The 21,733-nt window shown below is 40.7% G+C and overlaps 1 protein-coding gene across 1 annotated transcript in view; it reads right to left on the bottom strand.

Moving 5' to 3' along the window:
• Positions 1-188: 188 nt before the first annotated feature.
• Positions 189-21,733, bottom strand: part of LOC113683495 (ATP-binding cassette sub-family A member 2) — a 29,535-nt gene continuing 7,990 nt past the window's right edge. Inside the window, exons 11-43 of the mRNA XM_027200741.2 lie at positions 20,662-20,867; positions 20,300-20,523; positions 19,491-19,773; positions 18,811-19,033; positions 17,694-18,029; positions 16,730-17,047; positions 16,097-16,338; positions 15,520-15,600; positions 14,640-14,836; positions 13,731-14,000; positions 13,365-13,591; positions 12,743-12,785; positions 11,779-11,994; positions 10,693-11,416; positions 10,244-10,349; positions 10,052-10,163; positions 9,406-9,469; positions 8,714-8,888; positions 8,232-8,347; positions 7,329-7,476; positions 6,700-6,823; positions 6,020-6,152; positions 5,625-5,745; positions 5,337-5,408; positions 5,125-5,231; positions 4,180-4,321; positions 3,424-3,558; positions 2,888-2,991; positions 2,706-2,798; positions 2,219-2,324; positions 1,768-1,905; positions 1,453-1,677; positions 189-1,243 (exon numbers count right to left, since the gene is read on the bottom strand). Of these exons, the coding sequence (XP_027056542.2) occupies positions 1,208-1,243; positions 1,453-1,677; positions 1,768-1,905; positions 2,219-2,324; positions 2,706-2,798; positions 2,888-2,991; positions 3,424-3,558; positions 4,180-4,321; positions 5,125-5,231; positions 5,337-5,408; positions 5,625-5,745; positions 6,020-6,152; positions 6,700-6,823; positions 7,329-7,476; positions 8,232-8,347; positions 8,714-8,888; positions 9,406-9,469; positions 10,052-10,163; positions 10,244-10,349; positions 10,693-11,416; positions 11,779-11,994; positions 12,743-12,785; positions 13,365-13,591; positions 13,731-14,000; positions 14,640-14,836; positions 15,520-15,600; positions 16,097-16,338; positions 16,730-17,047; positions 17,694-18,029; positions 18,811-19,033; positions 19,491-19,773; positions 20,300-20,523; positions 20,662-20,867 (5,847 nt within the window). The 3' untranslated portion in view covers positions 189-1,207. The remainder of the gene's footprint in view (positions 1,244-1,452; positions 1,678-1,767; positions 1,906-2,218; positions 2,325-2,705; positions 2,799-2,887; positions 2,992-3,423; positions 3,559-4,179; positions 4,322-5,124; positions 5,232-5,336; positions 5,409-5,624; positions 5,746-6,019; positions 6,153-6,699; positions 6,824-7,328; positions 7,477-8,231; positions 8,348-8,713; positions 8,889-9,405; positions 9,470-10,051; positions 10,164-10,243; positions 10,350-10,692; positions 11,417-11,778; positions 11,995-12,742; positions 12,786-13,364; positions 13,592-13,730; positions 14,001-14,639; positions 14,837-15,519; positions 15,601-16,096; positions 16,339-16,729; positions 17,048-17,693; positions 18,030-18,810; positions 19,034-19,490; positions 19,774-20,299; positions 20,524-20,661; positions 20,868-21,733) is intronic.

Raw genomic sequence — 21,733 nt, 5'->3', positions numbered from 1 at the left:
CACTTGATCTTGAAATTTTAAACTCTGATTTCAACCCGGTCGTAACAAACGACAACTGACCTTGATCTTCCGAAGCTTCCTCCCCCTCCCCCCTCCACCCCCGCTTTCAGCTTCCCACAGATCACAGATGTACCTTTCATTTTACATACTGAAATAACACAATAGAATATCACTGAATAACAAGGATCTACTGTTATGAATACCCTTTAATTCACCGCCTTAAATATAACCATGTATCGTTTTTACATTGACCAAAATATAACTATTATCTTCCGATATTTTTTAAGTTCCCTTTCCGCTTTTAAACAAGTCACTTCTTATCTTCGTATTGCACGATATACGCTTCTTACAAATTAGTTACAAATCATTCTACTCAAGTTCCTAGCAACGACACAAAGTTCATTTTACCTTAAATCTTTATCATGTATTTTTGTCATCCACCCACACTTGTGATTTATTATTATTGCCGGAATATAACCCTATCCTTGAAAACTAATAATTCAAAATTTTCTTAAGTGTGAACCAATCTTCTTCGTTACAAAAATAACACTCTAAATAAGCTAACATTAAAAATCGCTGGGTTGTCATCAAGTGCACTGGTATCAAAATTCTCTCGGTGTGGGTGAGGGAGGAGGGGTTGGAAAGGGGCGTTCGCCCCCTCCTCAACCATGACCCGAGAGTCTTAAGTAGCTATCGCAAACTGAAGTTGGCTTCTCCACAGCGGCTCATAGATTCTAATAAAAGGTCATAATAGGGGCTGTTTAAAATTTAAAAAAAAAAAAACTTCCAATTTTTTCTTTCTTCCCTTTTAGCCACTTTGTAACAAACAAAAAACTACAAATTCACATGAAATTGCAATTTTACTTAGATACAAATAGATAAATTCCAGTTGTGGTACTGGAAGACAAACGACTGAGTGCACCAATATTTTCCACATTTGTTTTCACCCTGTAATTTTGAACGAAATCAAGTATGACCCTGATTAAGATACATAAATAAATGATAAATAACTATTTTTTTGGCAGTTAAATATTTTTCGCTTGTTTTCTCGACTGTGAAGGAACCTGGGCGATAGCAGTCATAAACATCATCAACAAATTCGAAAAACAATGAACCACTAACAAATGATACGTATAATTTTATGGGAACTTGAAACCATGAGAAATTTACCAAGCCTCGCTCATCAAGATCAGAACTGTCTGCAGCTTCAAAAATTCGTGGAGGCGCCAAAAGAAAGGCGTGCCTGCAAAATTACAAAATAGTTTTACAAAGTGAAGAAAGCTACCTGTTGCTACAAGACCAGTCTCATACCCAGACCCCCATGGGCATGAGGTTACTAGAAGACCATTCCCCGCTCACTTTACCCAAAATAACATTCTTAGAAGGTAGTGATCATAACTAAGAAACTTTTCATAGATAATCATTCGCAGATGAAAACGGGACCAAACTCACCCGGTCAGAGAAGGTTACTTGCCAGGCGTCATCATCATCATCATATGCCCCAGGCTCCCCATCTTCCTCTTCCAAAGCACTGAACCGCACCTCGTCAGACCAAATGTCTCGCAACCTCTCCGCACGCCTGCGTACTCTGAATCTCGACCCAGTCCTTCCAGTCGACAATGATTTGTCGTCAAAATCAATTTCGTCCGTTTGTTGACGAGCAAAGTTGATAAAAACCTGGGAAAATTGAACAAGATTTAACAACAAGATAGCCCATAAACCTAAGGGACAGGAAAGATCGAAGAAGCAGCCGGAAGAATTACTTACGTTATCCAGTGTTGTCTGGCTAACGGAATAGTCCTCGATTTTCAACACTTCATAGGATGATTCAATATGACCAAACACCTCGGAGAGTGCCATGACACCCGAGGGGAGCTGGTACTGAACCATGTTATGATGATTTTCCTGAAAATGAGTGAATTTTTGGAGAGTAAGTGCCAAAGGAGTTACGCTATGATTCTTCTAACTAGTGTTCAGGCGTCAGAGAGCATTCCCTTTTATTAGAGGGAAGCCTTAACATATAAGTGTGTGTTCGTGCAGGAAAAAATGGGGACAAGAACAAACGATGAAGGAACATGGATTTGTTTTAAATGTTTACAATTTAACAGTTTCACCAATTAGATTTTTCAAAGCTAAATACCCTGACACTTAAACCAAGTCTACCATACCATACTGTCTACCAAACTTGTACTTGGAAAATTGCGTAAGTCTGTTTTACCTTCAACGTTGCACGAGGGAACTTTTCGGAGAAAAACTGGTACAAAGGCTCCAAATTGGGTAGGTCTCCCTGAACACGGACAGTGATGATGTAGCCCTCCCCGAACCTGTCAAAAATTGAACGTGTTCCAGGTAAATCGAGCTTCTGCTCACAACTTCAGCCCTTTTTGATGGAGAATCATTAACCAAAACTAAAGTACTCGCAACGAATATAAGTAACTCTGCATATAAGTAACTTCTCAAAAGAAGCAATGATAAGTCAAAAAAAAAAAACAAACACCAAAACTGCCTAAAGCGCAAGAAAGGCTAACAGTCACGTCTCACTCAGTCTGGTGGTGGCGCGAAACTTTTGGACCAATCAGAGAGCATTTTTAGACGAAAACATTGCTATTCTGGATTATTTTTGACACTCTACTGAAAAAGGGTTGGAACAGGATCCAAAAACAACTCGAAACTCTCCTTTGTGGATATTCGTGCGTACAACTGACCTGTTTTTCAGGTGTTGACAGCTTCCAAGGCACTTAAAGCGGCCATTGACCATGATAGCCAAGCGAGTGCACAGTGCTTCACATTCCTCCATACTGTTGGACATAACACAAGCGTGAATTTAACCGAAAAAACTGATTCAAACTTACGAGTAGTTTTGTGCTAGCCGTTGCTAAAAACTGACCTGTGCGAAGTCAAGATAACTGAGCGGCCGTCCTTAATGATATCCATTATCAAATTCCACAGAAAGCGACGAGCATGTGGATCCATCCCTGTGGTAGGCTCATCCTGAACACAGGAAAAAATGAAAAGAAACATTGTGATTAATCAAATTAGAGGGTCTCATATATCCCGAATCGGAACTCAAGGAATACAAAAACTGTCTTTTGCGAAGTCGTTAATGCTTTGTGAAAACATGGGATATATATTCAAAACATAAACAGAGGAAAACCTGAGTGCGGAAAACCATAACCAAACAAACATATTTCAAACTGAAGCTGACATTTGCTTTGAACAACCCCTCCAAAGTAGGGTCTACTTAGTTGAAATTTAGCATTTCGAAGTAGATTAACCTTGTCCTTATCTCGAAAGATCGCATGTAACGGATAGTTGGTTTAAAAAAAAATAATCTCTCTTCGCTAACTGTCTACAAAAGGTTTGTTGGGATTTCGTTTTAATTTGTATAATACTCAAAAACAACAAATAACACGAATTAATTACCAAGAATATTATTGGCGGGTTGCCAATCAGAGCCATGGCGGTTGAAAGTTTCCTTTTGTTTCCACCGCTGTACGTTTTGCTGGGTCTGTTAGCAAAGCGTGACAGTGAAAGCTTTTTGAGCGCCCACGATACAACCTAACGATAAATACAAGATTCCATCACAACAAAAATCTATACTACGTAAGATAAACGCTAGAGAGTGAATTTGTAAAAATGATGCTCGCGGGTTAGCGAGACCCAAATTTGCAAACAAAACTTTTTAACCCTTCAACTCCCGCGATTTGATTAGAGGTTCTTTATCCTTATATCAAATAAAACTCTACAACTAAAACGCTGATCCATTTTCATCTACTTTTAATCGATGATGTGGTGAAATTTTGAGAAGTTAGCACTTTAGATTACTTCTGAGCCAAACAGGGATATTGAGTCCCCTTCATTTGTTTCACGGTTCATTAAGACATGGTAGCTTGATGCGTGATCCAACTGAATTCTCATTTTGGGGGGCAAATGGGACAATGACCAAGTTTTTATTAAATTTTCCACAACCAGTTGTTACCAGTGACACAAAATTTAGGAATCGTGAAATTTAAGTACAGAACGTTTAAAACAGGCCGAAACTAAATTTCTTTATTTTCCTTTTAACTACTATTTTCATAGGTTTTGTCTCAAAGTGGCATTCAATCTCAAAGAGGGTAAGTTTAAAATCTAAAATCGCAAGCGCTACAGAGGGCTACGCAGATGGTCCATGCTACTTACCGACTGCAATTCGTTTCCAGGAATTCCTCTAAGCCGTGCGTAAAGCGTTAGATGTTCACTCGCTGTCAGTTCATCGATGAGAGCGTCGAACTGAGGACAATATCCCATGCACTTATGAACCTTCTGCATCTCGGACACAATACTGTTGTCAAAGAAAAAACAAACGTTCATTAATTGATCTGTCATTTCATCGGTAAAACAGTCCATACTTATGTCTATCTCCTCAATGTCTGTCTACATCCGTCAGTCTGTCTGCCGTAACAGCGTCTCTATAAGCATCTGTTTCTGTCTATAGGTCATTGCCTCACTGAGTCTATCAGTCTGTCTATCCGTTTATCCATCTGTCTATCCATTAATGTGTCTGTCTGTCTGTAAATGTGTCTGTTTCTGCGTCTGCCAGTTCGTCAATCTACCCATCTGTCTCCCTGTCTGGAAGGCCATTCACCTATCTAAAACATAATTACACGATCGAAAATTCGAATTATCGATGAGAGGGCTAATTAGAGCAACAACTCCAAGACTGTCCGATAATTTCCAAAGAGGGCGGATCTTCAGATTGTTTCAAAGCAGTCAAATGTCCTGACCAGATTGGTTATGTTGCAAGCTATTTGGTGTTCCACTCTACGCTCCTTTTCACTTATCCATCGATAACTGTTTTACCACATTGGGGTGGACACCAGAGGGTCGAAGGGCGAGAGGAAGACCAAAAACCACTTGGAGAAGGACTGTCGAAAGAGAGAGAGTCAAGGCAGGGTGGAAGAGCTGGAATTTGGCTAAGGCAGTGGCACACGACAGGGGGGTTGGGAGGACAATGTGACGGCCTCATGCGCCTACTGGCGCAACGAGCGATGATGATGATGATGATGATGATGATGACCGATAACTATTGCAATAAGCAACTGCAAAACTCATTTTCAGTGAACTAACCTTCGGCTTATGACTAACCTGTGTGTGTTTAGGTAGGCATTTCCCGCCGTCATTGAGGTGTCTCCGGTTAACATCTTAAATGTACTCGTTTTTCCAGCTCCATTAACACCGAGCAAACCAAAACACTGCAAGGACGAAGGATAACCTTGAGAAAATGCGCTGTGAATTTTCTACCAAAGAATCTTCAAATGAATTTGCAAATCAGTTCCAACTGATAGTGTAAAACTCACCTCTCCCTTAGGTACCCCTAAACAAAGTCTGTCCACGGCCAGATGCTTACCACGCTTTCTAGAAAAGTAAACCTTCGAAGAGAAAAGGACGATAAATTGGTGACAATCCCGAAATTTATTGAAAAGTCGTATTTCAAAGGCAGTTATCTGTTGTTTTTATCAGCAATAACGCTGAGAATAACGCCACTGACTTCGATTAAGCAAACGAGGCTGTGTTACACCTGTATCTACTGTGTAACTGATCTAAATCCATTCACCACTGAATCTTCGCGGATCGCAATGCCTCACCTTTGTTAAGTTTTCTAACCGTACAAGGTCCCTTCTGGCGCCTCCACTCAGAACCCTGTCTTTCTCAGCTGCTACGTCCTCGTCCAGGCCCTCCACTGGTTCCTTGGCCACGTGCGTGCGTCTTAAGAGAACACATCGGTATAAGTTATAACAACTATCATTTCGTGGCGTTCTTCCTTTATTCCTGTCAATCCTGCGATCTAAAATCAACTCTCTTACTACTTGCCAAACATATCTTACCAATTTTAGCTCTAAGAATTTTTCGTTAAAATAGTGAATATTACCCAATTGAAAGTTTTCTTTTAACCTTATCAATATTTTGCTTGAAAATATTAACATTTCATGTAGAGATTCCTTTTGGTTTTTCTTGCAGGTGAAGGACTTTAAAAGCTCACCTTCGCTTCACAAAGAATCTGAATTCTATCAGCACGGTGAAAATAAAGAACACTATTCCTTCCACAGCCATGCATGCCAGGTTACGTGTTGTGAGGAGCCATTCAAAGGGATCTCTAATCTTATCGTCCTCACCTGAAAACAGACAAAAGGTCTAAAACGAAGACGAAGCCAACTGCGTTGGAACTAAACCACTTGGGAAAAAACTTAATTGTCTAAGCTTTTAGCCTGATAACTGAGTTGTCGGAAATATCAACCATGTAGGAGCAACTGTTTTTCTCCCTTTGTTTTGGTCAGATTCATGAAAATGGTTACATCAGTTATACCTATTTATGTCTAGTGCAATTTCTAATGTGCTCTAACAACTCGTAATTGATTTTATTCCATACATACGGAGATTTACACTGCGAAGTATTATCATTCGTGTCTCTGATTGGACGAACGATGCATTTTCACAGTCGTTCGCTTCCAGTCTTCGAATTCAAATGTGAAAAATATGGGAATGTTTGAAATAAAAACATCATACCATCAAAAGTGCTGGAACGACTTTAGGTCATTCGTTGCAATGTATCAAAAAAATCACTCGTTCGCGGCGCTCACTAGTTCGTTTTTTTGATGCATCGCAACTTGTAAATAAACATCTTTCGCGCGCTCTTTCCATGACATAATCTCCATGTTATACCTATCTGTGTGTAGTACTCTGTCAAATACTGATTGTAAGCCAGGTCCATAAGACCATGTCCCAAACAGTAGTTCGGAAATCCAAGATTGATAATTCTCAAGGCTTCGTAAATTTTGGTTAACAGCTGAAAAAAAGAGCAAATAGATTCAATCAGGAACTTCAAAGGAGAGCTCACTATTGAGGGGAGTCACCTATCAAACAATACAACATATTATCCATTTACATACTATTTCATAGGAAGCAGCATGAACGATACTGAGAACAAAAAAATGTCCTTCTCACGTGTATCATACATTCAAATTGGTTGCTTGCAATCCTTCATTGTTAATCGTCTCTATCCTGAATCATTCTTGTTCCTTTATGGGACATTTTCCCATATTGCTGTCACTCTCTCTGACAAATTAAAATTTTTCGATTTCCCTCACGTTCAAGGTAATTTTGTGCGTTGAAAAAAAGATCCTGAAAACATTGTGTGATAGTTATATAACTCCGCCAGTTTTTTTTACTTTACCGTGTCGTCGTTAGTTTGCTTAGCATCATCTCTAACCAAACGCTGCATGCTAAGAGAAAATTTAGGTAGAGCACGAGATTTAAGCACACATAAAGATTCTTTTAGTGTAGTATCTTACCACATCATCTGGGAAAAGCTGCAGAATGAATGTAGTGACGGTAGCAGTAACTCCAACAAAGAGATTAACCACTATCATGAACACGTACGCGGAGCTGGCTTCGCTGAAATAGAACGCTCCTGGATACATCATGGGAGTAATGGACCATCTGCAACGAAACGTCAAGTGAAAGTTAAGCGAAAACTAGTTTATAGGAGACAGGAAATGAAATATTTTTAACTACGGTACAACAGGAGGGTGAAACGATCAGGTAGTGGGTGATGGTAACCAAATGGCCTCCTTTTTAAACCACAAGAAAGCATCATAAAACAAAGAGAAAACAATCAGTGATTCATCATCACAGCGCAATTTGACTGAGCGCCGTAAAACCAAAGCAAAGATAAAATTGTCACAACGCCCATTCTGAACGGATTAAAATATCTCAAGACTACCAAAAGCTAAAGAGTATTGGAAGTAAACTCAAACTAACTCCCTGAATCATGGGAAAAGGCGGGTGATTAAGTCAATCCGCAATTGGTTTTAGCCCTTAACTCCCCTAAGTGATCACGACAGAATTTCTCCTTACGATAGCAATACAATATCAAGCAGACAGGTGATGAGAATAACTAAAAATATCAATTAGAGGATCGTTAGTTGATCCAATACCAAATTCTCAAAACTAACATCACAAGAACTGTATGGCAGACAGTGAGGAGAATTACTGATGAGATCTTGGGAGTTAAAGGGTTAACTTCTATTTTTAACTTGTCAGTGATTAGTGGAGAGGGTAGTGCGAGTTTTATTGACAAATCACAGATCCAGGTGAAACAAACCAGAGCAATACCGGATTATTTTGACTTTCACTGGGTAACTGTCGACCCGTTTCGCACAAGAGAAACAGTTTGTGGTCATTCATTAACTCACCCGTAAAGCAGGAAGAGGCAGACAACGGCCGGGAAGTTCGTGTCTGAAGAGTAGGCTGGTACTTTAAACACATGTAGGAGAGTGATACAGGCACACGCTGGGATTAGGTAGTTACACTGTGGGAAGAGTCACAGTAACACAGTTTTCGTTTATAATGCAGCTTTAGTTGTCAATCTACTTGCTACACGTCTTGAATAACCGCGATTGCTTAAGACTTTTTGCTATAGAACGCTTTTCGACTTAGAATCGTAAAAACCAAAGTAATCGTAGTAGCAAATCAAAACAATCATATAAATTACCAGAAATCACTCAGAACCCAAAAAAGCAAGCGAGAAAGTTGCGATTGACTTAACTTTCGTACCTCTCGGAGTACTTTCGTTTACTCCAATCTAATTGTCCTAAGCTGAACTCAAACTCAAAAGCGGACCAAGTGTGAGCCAAAGGCAAGAATTTGTCTAAAAGAATGAAAACTCTTTACTTACCAGATCCCAAACGTAGTTAGAAAGCCAGTAAATGACGGGGTCGACGCCGCTGACAAACTGCAGATGCTTAGCTTTGGAAGCTCTCTCGGTTACAAGAAATACGACAAAACTCGCCGGTACAAACGACATGGCGATTATCACAAAGATAGCAATCACTAGATCTGTTCCTTGACGCCTGCAAAATAACAAAATAGCTCCATCAAAGAACTCTTCCTAGATGTAATGCAAAACCATCGTAAGAAACCGACCCAGTATTTTGTTTATGTTTCGTAACAGTTCACCGGTACTCATTTATAAACCTCGGGCTGGTTGTTTAAAAGAAGCTCCGCGTTAATTGAGAGTTAAAATTAAAACTTCGTTTTGGTTTTTCGTGAGAGAAGCATATATTCGAGCTCGTTTTTTAATTTGATTTCATCTTGCTGTAAGCAAAATTGAAGGAAACAAAATGTGAATGCTAAAATTGTCAGGAAGAGCTAAAGAAAAAATTAAATGAAACATGGGTAGCTTAATCAAGTTTTGAACAACCCGGCTGTGGATATGGAAGCGTCTTACCGAAAAGCACCACATATTGACTCGGCCAGGGTTCGACCCCAGACCTCTCGATTTAAAGCCCACAGTGCTAACCCGACGTTAGGCACAGCGTCTCCTACCTTCTTGACAAAGTGGATAAATGAATAATCTGAACAACTCACATGTATCTGGCTGACAGCTGATTGGAATCAGTTTTATTGAAGGGATGGTTAAATACTGTGATACCTGTCAAAGGAAAAAGGAATTTTTGTGAACACAAAAGTAGTAGGAAGCTTTGTTTTCATGTCCCGCTTCACTATTATAATGATGATGATAAAGAGCTACCAAATTGAATTAGGGGTAATTTCTTATCATGTGTAAAATTTTCTTCCTTTTTTCTTTCCTATGATTAATAATTGGTCTCCTCTACACCAACGAGAGACGAAACTAAAACTAATCGCGACTTATTTACTTGAGTTCAAGCGCGTTTCAGACGGTTTGCTTACTTTATTTTGAAATATCGTTAGCTCCTCTATAAACTCTCCTTTGTTCCAATTGGCAGTTGTGATTCCTTTGGTGTTGCTTTGAGGAAATTCAATCGAAATGTACAACACGAGAATATAAATCAAAACAATTGGATCAAAGAGGGGTTTACAAAAGATGACTTTGAAGATGAGTGTAACACTTAAAAAAATAAGGAAAATTTGGAAACACTGATATGTTACAGAGGGAAATCTGCACAGTGATCCACAAATGAAATTAAACAGGGACAACTTCTTAGGAAACGACCTATAAAAGGTAGCTGTTAACATCGCTGTGTCTACGTACCATAGGCTGCAGGATTCCCCTTCTCCTTTGCCAGAGAGGCTCGCAGAATGGCATTGTTCATAACATTCAAGTACGTTGGCATGGCATGGTAGCCCTTGTTATTGTACCACGCCTACAGAAGTAAGAAGCAAGCCGGGTGAGTATGCATGCAAGTCTATATGAAGACAAACAAACAAATATATGTATGCAAACCTTGACAGCTTCTCTGACAGCTAATCGTCTAACAGAGGCTATTTTAACTTTGTCCAACTTCTGAGGCACGAAACTCACAACTTCACCGAAGGACAGCGCACCATATCTATGGTACGGAAAGATAAAAACGCCATCATGTCAAAGAACTAAAATTGGGAACGTTTACCCCAGACGCCCAAATGCTATACTATAAAATACCGCTTAAAATCCCCATCTAATTGTCACCGACACGTTTGCTCCTCTAAAAGAAAACCCTACCCCCCCTCCCCCGCCCCTTCCACTCTCAACAGCTTACACCTTCGCAGCTAAAATCTCCGGTTACACCAATCAAAATGATATCCCTTCATAGGCATCTCCTCCCCCGCCCGTAAGCTTCATTCCCTAGGACCCGTCAAGAGACCAGAAGATCCAAATAAACATAGTTCAATTACATTGTTTACGATCATTACCTGTGAAGCCTAAAAGTCTTCGTGGTATACAGGAGATATTTTGAAATATTTCTCCCCGTGATGTTCTGTAATGTATCCAATGTAATGGTGACCAGTTCTTTAGGATGTCGCCCGGCCGCTCCCCGGTCGCACACATACGCCGTCCTGTTAGCGGAGCACCGGCACCCCCTGCCCGTGTCCTTGTGAGTAACTGCATGGGACACATTAGATCCGTTTGTGTAAATGAACCCCAGGTTAAGGTTGGACGGTTTGAAATAATCATCAGAAACTTCGTCTATCGAGACCGAACACGAATGATTGAACAATTGGGCTAAGTTCTCCTTTGAAGGTTTAGAGTCTGTGGTAGTTAGATTGATTGAACGCAGACAACAAGTCGCTCCCACCCCAGAGAGGAGAGTCAGTGTTTTGTCCAGTCGCGACGCCAAGCGGTTCACTCCCTTAGCCTCGTTTGCAAACGGGATGTAGTTAGGCCGCGGGAACATGGATGGAGTTAATTCCAATGGAGGTTGATCCGGGGACTTGGGAAACGAAAGGGCCATAACCATAGCAATAGAGATAAAAATGGCAGGTAAAAGGATTTGAGAGATGACTCCTTTGAAGTTTCGACGTGCATGGTGGAAACGTTTTATCAACAGCGCGTAGAACTGCTGCAGTTTTAGAGGAGCACCAGTGAGTGTGCGAGAACCAACACCTTGGAATGCTGCATTAAACGGCGTCTGATCAGCTGGGAGGAAAAAGCGTATAGGCCTGAGAAATCGTATATTCCCACGTTCGAAAGCGGTCCGAAAAATTGGTTAAATGTATTACGTCGAATTATACTAAGTCAAGTAATTTTTCACGAAGAATATATTTAAAAACCCAACAAGGATTTCTTTTATCTCTTTTTCTTAATTTTTCGCTTAATATTTCTTCTTGCATGACAACTGCAGTCAAACGTGAAAATATGTAAACAAACTTTTTTTTGTACAAACATGGTTTCCAAAGCTAAATGAAAGATCCTTAATCATTCACGATCTACGTACAATCTCGACTCCTAAAAGCCAATCAGCACTTGTTCCGGCTTCATCGGTTTGAATGTGTACTTACCATATTGATAGCCGGCCTCTTCCTGGATCTCTGGGCTTAACAGTTGTTCTCTCGCATTGTATCGAACCTCCGAAAAGTCGCCGAGTTCAATCTCTCCTTCCCTTGGTAAATCTTCCTCCCACTCGTCACCTGGTCCAGAGGGATCGCCGCTGAGCATAGTGCTCGAAGATTCAGCATGGTTTGAGGAGTTTTCAATGATGGAAGAATTGAGTTCTTCTGTCAGGCGCAAAATAAAGTGTTAAAAGATTTGTGACGGTTTGGACGCCTGGATGTTTCATTAGCCTTAAGAAAATTTAACTAACAATTGATTTCTAAAAGTACGAGGTGACCCTCACTGTCACTAACTATTCAAGTGGGCGGGAGAATGAAAAAGGTAGCCAAGGTCTGAGATTTTTCAGGTTTCAAACTGCTCACGTCAGGAGAGGGGAGGTTCAGTGGGGAGGTTTACGGAGAGGCACTGATTTTTTTTTTTTTTTTTTTTTTAATTTTCATGCCACTACTGTTCCTTTTCTTCTACGCAATAAACAAAACTATGAAAGGTTTTAGCCAGTGATACCCTGGAGTATTACTTCTCTCTCTGGGTTGGATATCGCTTTCTATCCCGAGCAATCCTACGGTATTTTTGAAAGGTTAGTCAAGTTAGTTTGCATTATACTCGCAGCTTAACAGTGTAAAACAAAACAACAATAGAGACTGAACTTTAGTGACATTAAAAGTACGAACACAACGATGATTCAACTCCTCGTTCACGCGAGCCTCGAACGGTTTTCATTAAACTCTTTCCGTCTGATGAACCATTATTATTTACAACACTGTTAAATATTTGCATTTTTGATGAATACGATAAATCTTATTTTTCCTTTGCCTCCCCAGATTGCAAAGTGTACAACATCAACGGTAAATTTTGCGGATGTTGGTGTCCGCTATAGAGGCAGTTCTTCGTAAATCAATAAGGTTGACAAACCTGATTCATCTCGAGATGAAACGTCGGTTACCTTCAGGAAAACCTACAACAAAACGAAAAAAAAATAACATTATCAATAAGGGAGGAGAAAGCTTTGTCTTCGAACTTAGACTACGAGAAGTTCCCCTCTCCCAGCGTACCCCGTCGCACCATCCAAAAGAAACTGATAGGCTGAGAGTTTCGCGCGATTAATCCGAACCAAACACTTTTTGAAGTAGAAAGTTGCTTGAACAAAGAGTAGTTTAAAGCTACTTATTAAGGTATCTGAAGGTTTTGCTCCATTGTAAGTTCGTCCCCTACCTTCTTTTCCGGTTCGCCCTCAGAAAAAAACGACATCACCCCCACCAGTTCGCCCCAAGTGTTTCGACTCGTTCTTTATGACAGAACATATTCCTTTACTGTCGAAATCATAACATTTTGATTAACATGCATTTCTTTTTTTCAGTGTCAAACGCTAGTCCACGAAGGCACGCTAAAATGGGGGCGAACTTGTTTTACCGTAGGGGCGAACTCGACCCTACGGTAAAGGGAGAGGGGGGACTTTTAATCGGGCGAAACCTCCATAAACTCCAATTCAACATACAAAACAAATTTACAAAATTTTGTTTTTTTCTAAAAATACCTCCTCCAGTGCGGTGTCAGTGAGTCCAAAACTATCAATCCCCAGCTCAGATTGTTTCTTCTCCAAATCACTAAAGAAAATTTCAAATCCTCCCCGTTTGACGGAGTTGTCAGGCAGGATAAACGTAAGTTCCTGTTGAGTTTTCTGTTCTAGCCTGGCTGCTGGCACGTGAGATTTGATGAAATTTGTAACCTTTTTCGCATGGTCTTCATCACTGCTCAGATGATCTGCGTATCACAGAGATTCCAAAGATCAGTGTCGGGATAAATTTTGCTTCGGTAAATACAATTTGGGCGGCTGGAATTATGTAGTGGTGAGCTCGCCTACCTTATAACGATGAGTTCCGAATTCGAATGTTACACTTACCAGAATGAAGTGTGCTGTTGCTTGATCTCGTTTCGCTCGTTTCCAGTCCCTGGCTAGATTCCGCGGGTGTCATATGAACATTCACTATGGACCCCTGAGGAGTTCTGTCGCGCTTCTTTACCAGAGTAAGATGGTAACCATCTCCAAAGTGACCTTTCAAGAAAAGTGGCGAGCCTACACAGCGGAGCTTGCCGTTTGAAATGATGGCGATACGGTCTCCTAACAAGTCTGCCTCGTCCATAAAATGCGTGGAGAGTAAGATAGTTCGACCTGGAAACAACCACGCTCATTTTCTAAGTCTCTTGAATTAACGAGTTTGAGTCTTATAAAAAGACAATCCATCTATTGCTATTTTTAAACACGAGTGATGTAGGCTCAAGGGAATAATGTTAAGAGTATCCTGCAGGGTGCGTGAATGTTTAGCAGTGAATAACTGAATATATGGGCTCGGAATGACCAAATACGCTAAATTCTCGGAACAGGATTGTTTAATTCTAGATCCTCTCGGGATGAATGAAAAGGTGAGGTGATGTAAGAATAACTTGTAAAGGATAACCGCGAGGAAAAGGTGCACTTAAGGGATGCCAGTCTCTTAGCTTAATCCTTTCTAAACTCAGTACTGTATAAGATGTGGAAAGCCGACAACTTCCAGACCAGAAGAGCGTTCGACTATCCCTCTTAAAAGAAAGCTTCGAATCAACCTGTAATGCCTATAAGAAGAAATCGAAGGCTGTGACAACATAACAATTTCATAAAAGCCCTAAGAACTGTGTACTTAGTCCAGTGGCACGCAGCGAAACTCTAACCAAGGTCAGTTAGTTCAGAATGGATTGAGGTCTCCGATGCAACCTTCCATCGATTTGACCTGAACTGATTTGTCAATCTTAGCCATTATTTAAATTTGCTTACCTCTCTTGTACTTAATCAAAAGGTCCCATATGGCCCTCCTGGCGTAAGGATCCACACCAGCAGTGGGCTCATCTAAGATAATAGTTCTTGACCCAGCCGCAAAGGCCATGGCCACAGATAGCTTTCTCTTCATGCCTCCACTCAGGGTTTCCACGGCGCAGTGGCGTTTCTTGGGTAGCCCTACGTCCATGACAAGCCTGTTAAAGTAAGGTAAAGGTACAGTAAGCAAACGGGCCGATGAGTTAATTGAGCCAGAGCTTCTCCCAGGTTTCATGACATAGATTCGTAGAGTATCTCTACTCTTCTATCCAACTCTTCCAAATTACTGAAATGTTTGTGCACCATAGAGGGCCCCATACATCAGGCTCCCCTGACAGTTCAGCGTCACCCATTTACACTCCTGAGTGGAGAGAAGCTCTGTGAGGGTAGTGTCTGGGCTCCAAACACAGCAAGATACCTTAGAGGACAGTCGATCCCAGACCTCAGCTTTCTCGTTACAAACGACGAAGGGTGTAATAGAACTAGCGGTTAAAGAGGCAATAACTACAAGCCAAACAAAACAAGAAGACAAACATTACAGCTGTAAGAAGAGGAAAATGTACAGAGGTTTTGAGGACCCGTCACACTTGACATAATTGTTACTACGAGAGGCACATAATTTTAGAAAATGTAGTGCGAGAAAACTTTAACAGAAATCCTCTGTAGGAAATAAGTGTTAAATATTGATCTAAACCTCTTCATTTCTCTAAACTTCAAACTGTTTGTTACTCATTATAATGTGTCACAGTTACTTACAACAGACGAAATAATATACTTCCTGATTAATATCTCGTTTGATTCATCTATCAGTAAATTACAACTAAGGAATTTATGTACTTACTGATCCATCTCCCGTTGGACATCTTGCTCTGGCATTCCTTTAAGTCTTGCATAGAACCATAAATGCTCATCTACTGTCATCCTGAACATCCAGAATCAAAAACAAAAACGGAAACTCTGAATACCATTTCCAATTCGACGATAGCGTGTAGCAATTCTGACTATTGAGTCAACAGTATAAGTTGCGTCTGGGGGCGGGGAACTCAATCAATAAATGAGCACTGCAATAATTTGTACCAATATATAGAAGAAGTTTTCAAACTGAAATTTCTTATTCTTCGTCCCAACAATTTGACCTGCACCCATACGGCTTACGCAACTATTTTTTATCACTCTATGAGGTGAAAAAAGAAGACAGAACATTGCCTATATTTACACCTGGCTCTACCAGGACCAGCAAAGTAAATAAATACAGACAGAAATTCTGCTTTTTAATTGAGCGGGAAATACTGAAGTGCACAACCCACAAGAAACCCTTGTTGTTCTTCAATTCACCGTTTAAAAATTGTACACTCAATTCTTACAAATCAGCGACTGAGTTAACAGTTGGCCTTTCACTACATATCTTGTCCACAAACCTGTCAAATAAAACATTGTGCTGCGGACACATTCCCAGGCTCCGCCGGATCTTATCCATGTCATTCCTGATGTCACAGCCATAGATGTATGCAGTGCCAGCAGTGGGCGGGAACAGACCTGTCAAGATTGACATGGTTGTTGTCTTCCCAGCTCCGTTGTGGCCGAGGAAAGAAGTGATTTGTCCTTCATAAAGATTGAGCGTTAGTCCGTCAACCGCTAGCTTTTTGCCTTCTTTGTAAACCTGTCAACGAATTTGAATTAATGGCAACGTTACAAAAACAAGAATATCAGCAATTAAGAGGATTGAATTCTTGGTTTACTCGTGATGAACTAAACATCGAACGGACTATGGTACTACGATTTCATTCCCAGGGGGCTAATGACCTCTTAAAAATTTATCTTTGGGCTTTTTTTAAGGTCGTTAACATCTAAACCCCGTAACAAGGCGGGCAAGAGCGCTGTCACCTTTGCCATCCAGAACTCCAAGAAGTCGAAACTTTACAAAATGTGTCTAAGTGGGTATGTGCTGGTTCACAGTGCAAACTAGCAAATATTAGCAAGCGACTACATCTACCTTTAACAAAGGAATTGGCAAAAGCAAAAAAGACAAGACAAGACCATATTTTACATACCTTAACAAGGTTTTCTATTGTGACACCCAGTGATAGGTGGATAGGTTCTCTCTCGTACGCCAACAGTCCATCTGCCTGAGGCGCATCCTCCAGCTCATCCGATGTCATCATTTGAAATGTTCGACGGCTCATCTTAGGACAGGACTGCGTGTTGTGGCCGAACCAGTACGAAGGCTGAAAGACAAAGTACCAGGGCCGCGGAAGGCCGTAGGAGCCTGGGTGAACAGCCTCTATGTACCACACCATAATAGCGTAGATTACAGCGTCCATCAACATACAGTACAAAACTGTCAGCAGGTTGAAATCATCTCCTTTGATCTGGGGTCAAAAACGGTGGAGATCGACATTATTTTCAAAGTCAGAATAGCTAGGGTTTATTTTATAAATCAATATTGTGTAAATATTGAGAACAAAGGTATTGAAGATTGTCCTGCGAGAGGAAAGTTAGTAGAAGAGCTCAGTCATGAAAAAAGAAAAAAAAATGGAAATTAATCCCTTATTCTTTAAAGTGACGTATGAATTGCACTGCATCAAGAGCTATCCCTTTAAGTACAGAACGTCTTGTTTTAAAAAAGTTTCGTCCATCTGCGACTTCATTCCCACGCATGGATCAGAATTAATGTGCGACTTTGGAAGTGGAATGCAAATTTATCAAATGCAGCGGTATCTTCGACTTGAGGTTAAGAATATTGTTGAAAATTAATGCATAGTAGCCTCCAATACGAAACAGTTCTAAATGAGCGTTACCAGACTGAAAGACGAACGCCCTGGGACACTTTGTGGTGAAGAAGCCATCAAAATTAGTAAATCCTGAATTAAATAAATTATGTTATGTAATAAATAAGAAACCTGATCCTAGTTAAATTATTTCATGTAAAACATACAGGTGTACAGGACTCTTTCCTAAGCTATGATTTGTAAAATATACGGGGATCTTTCCTGCGCTTTGTTATATAATACATACGGGACTCTTTCCTAGATTGGACCACTGCACCCCGACGCCTTCCTCTTCGTATATGGCAAAGTACCTCGCTCCCAATCCGAAAGCGGAAGTGGAGAGCAAACTAGCAGCCATTTTCTCTTTGCCGGACACGTTCACAAAACCAGCCTCCTCCCGGATGGAAATAAACACATAAGGAAGGTAGGTCAAGAAATATATTATCCCGCCGCAGGCAGACGCTAACTTCGCTTTGGAGAAAAACACTGAGATGAGAAAGCAAAATATAATGGTCACCACGGCAAACGTCATGAGGAACAACCAGATAATAACAGGATCGCTGTAGTACAACACCTTGCCGTACTGTGGACATAATAACAAGACTACACGTTAGTATTCCTATGGAAATGACTTCATTTAATCCAAGAGGCAACTGGGGTATGCAAATTTCCCGACTGGTTAAACGCAATAATAACTTCTTCATATGCAGTCTTTCGCACCACACCTATAGGAACGAGTTTTGAGGAGGCCCCCATAGGCAGCAATGATTAGGCTGCATTGTCTTGAACCGGAGGAGAGTCCGTAGACGTCCATCCCAAGAAAATTTTCAATATTTGTACAAGTTCCAGTTCATTTGGTAAATTTTGGGAGACTTTTCGAGGAAACGTTTTATACTGCTTTCAAGCAATCTTGTAGCCAGTTTTTTCTTCTTTTTTTTATTTGCATCATTGTGTAAACGACTCGAAGCTAGGCGCACTGCATTTGGTGCCAATGCGTTCGTTCTCCTCCTTCCTTTTATCCAGCCCCCACCCCTACCCCCCCCCCCAACCCATTACTACGAGGCATGTAATAAGAGAAGCCACTCTTTAGATCATCAGGTCAAAGCCGACCGCTACATTTTAGAGAAAATTTCGATAAAGTATCGTCAAACTAAAACAACAGTAACCACGACGACCAATAAGAACAAAGGAGTAAATCGAAATTAGCTAATGACAACCAAGAATCGAAACAAGTAAACTGTAAACTAATTTGTGCGCGGAACAACGCAAGTTCCCAAGCTACGATTGTGTTTTCCTGTAAAATCTGGAAATCAGTGCTCCATGCAAAGGGAAAATCTAAAAGGACGGTATGTAAAGCCACTTACCTTAAGGATTATAACCAGAAGGCCCACAGTAATGGACATGACACAGAGTGAGGTGATAAACCACGCCACCCAGTGCACAGCATTAGACAGACCCATCATCTTCATGACTTCCTTCAGACGCTGTTCTTTTTCGTACACAATGGCTTGTACAGCCAGAGCTACGGTGTAAATCCACGACACTGTCATGCACAAAGGCATCATGTGCTCGATGATGAACATAAAACTGAAGAAGAAAAAGCAAACAACAAAATTTGATAAAGAGTTTATTATGATTTGTAATTTAAGAGAAATCTTAAACAACTGTGGGACACACTTTTTCATTTTTTCTATGTCAGTTCTAATGCAAACACAACTGCAACGGCATCTAAATTCTGTACGAAAGATGGTGAATTGTGAGCTTGGTTGTGAAAAGAAGACAATTTTTTTTCTTTGTCTTGTCACGAGTGTGGGAGAAAGAAAAAGTTCTGAGTACCCATAAGGAATCGAACCTCAGACCTTCGGATTCCGCGCTAGGTCGCTCTACCACTGAGCCTGCAAACTTTGTGAATCGTATGTGACACGCTAACCGCATACTGCTAGGATCAGCGAAATCGAAAGCCTCGCGCGAGTTTAGCCCAATACCTTATGGAGACTCAGAATAATTTCTTTGTCCTCACGCTCGTGACAAGATAAATTCTTACTTGTCTTTCACATAGCACGGATACGGCATCTCGTGGAGGTAGACAGCTGGTTTAATGACTTCTCGCCCGGCATGCAGATCAACAATAGCCCTCTCTATCTGGTCCTGAAGCCAGGTAAATCCTAAGTCATAGTAACGCTGATTCCAACTCTGGGGCCCCGGCATCCAGTAGCGATCACGGATGCTGTCGGTCGCGGGCGTGAAATAGGAAGCATTCATCCGAATCTTATATTTAACGTGAGGAGGCAGGCTGACATTCACCTTTATGTTCATGAACACGATTCCTGGAAGAGGTAAGATGGTTTAAAACTTCCTATCTAACTGTGCAAGTGCTTAACCCTTCATATCATAATATCAGTATGCACATTCTCCTCACAGTTCTCTATGCATTTCCCAAAGTGCTAACAAGGAGAATTTGTTGAAAATCAAAAGCTTCTTTAACTGGTGATCATTTCCTCTGTTCTTGTTAACCTTATTGTGCCATTCGGGTGTGAAATTGTAAAGGCCTATTTACACGGTACGACTTTGTCGCATGCGACAAGCTTACGACAGGCTTACGACACGAATTGTTTCGTGTAAATCAAACCTACAACTCGCTTACGACTCTTAAGTCATGTCGTATGCCTGTCGTAAGCTTGTCGCATGCGACAAAGTCGTGCCGTGTAAATAGGCCTTAAGAAGAAATTAGACACTAGGCGCCAAAAGGTTTAAGGCCAAGACAAGACAAATTATCAGAATCGAAATAGGCTCCATTTTTTCTTATAGTATTTTAAGTTTGTCTTTAAAATAAAAACGGGTGGGCCTACTAACCTGCAACGACTTTAGAAGTGTCTCCATTCTTAGAGCCGTTGATATTTAGGGCAAAATTCAGCAGAGATCTCTCATCTTTAAAACCTTTGAAGATATTTAGGTTGAGATGTGAAGCCATTTCCAACCACAAGCGAGCCACACTATCAATCATGTCCAGTTGGGTAATTAATGGGTTAGTGTTATCGCAACTGCGGGTTAGGAGCTCATCAAGTCCTTCGTATTGTCTGAAAAGTCAGATACAGATACAGATTTAGAACGACGTTTATGATAACGGAAAAGGGCAGAACCGAGTTTTTCTAGTGTTAATAGTGCTATGAATATCATTCATTGCGACACAATTTTTGGAAGGCCTCTTTAATCACCTGAAGTTTTCGCTAGGTTTGTGCCCAGTTAGGTTGTAAGCGTCGTTGTTATATCGATGCAGACATTTATGTTTATTGTTCAGCAGAAGTCCAAGGTAGTACTGTGAGTCATTTCGCCGTAACACGCCACGGATCCTCTTTGAAGTGTTCAACCATTCCTCGGCGAGATGTATCAGTTTTTCAATGTCTGAAAATGTTCTGTTTGCCTGTGAAGGTTACAAAACCAAAAAAAAAACACTTCCATAAGATTTCAAGAAGTATGATGTGCTTTTATAACAAGTTCCTTGATCAAATGAATAATAACCTAGGCTAAAACACATTTCTTCCCAAGTGACATTCATATCCGTCTCGTACAGAAAGCCCACATCCATTTTATCAAAAGAAAAAAAAAGGAAAATTCAATTGATTTCGAAAAGTGTGGACGTTAAGACATAGATGTCTATATCTATTCAACCAAACGCTACGGATTCAATTTTGCCCCTTGGCTTGGAATTACATGTAGTTTCCATGATGTTGGTGTCCTGGAAGTCCATTGTTCAACCTCTCCTTCCTCATTCTTCAGTTTTCCCAGGCAGATCGCTAGTATCCATTCAGTTCTACTCGTTCTACCCCAAGGCCCAGTTATTCAAAGGGTGGATTGCGCTATCCAACGAACAAATCGCTATTCAGTGGATAAATGTGAACAAAACATACTGCGCCATCCACCAGATAACTATTTATCCACTAGATAACGTCATTCACTTTTCAAACAACAAGAGCGTGGGTAAACAGAGGAACTACCAGCGAGAGTTTAGTGGATTACTCAAGAACAATGCGACAAGTAACATCCCTCAGTCATTAACCTCGAGCTGGACGCTGGATCTTTCAATCCGGAGCAACGCGCTGATCATTAGGGTATCGCCTCCCTCAAACGATAGCGCCTGAAACATCCTGCGTTACCTAACTTACCGAGCAAAACAACAAATAGTCTGCGAGCAAGCCCCCATACGCGTTGCTTTAACCCTTTCCACCCAAACATTAGTATACAAGTTCTCCATACTGTTCTTTATACATTCCTATGGTACTGACAAGG

The sequence above is a fragment of the Pocillopora damicornis genome, chromosome 4 (assembly GCF_964200805.1).
Source record: "Pocillopora damicornis chromosome 4, jaPocDami1.2, whole genome shotgun sequence".
NCBI lineage: Eukaryota > Metazoa > Cnidaria > Anthozoa > Scleractinia > Pocilloporidae > Pocillopora > Pocillopora damicornis.
The sequence above is the reverse complement of the archived record's forward strand: the minus strand, read 5'-3'. Positions and strand labels throughout refer to the sequence as shown.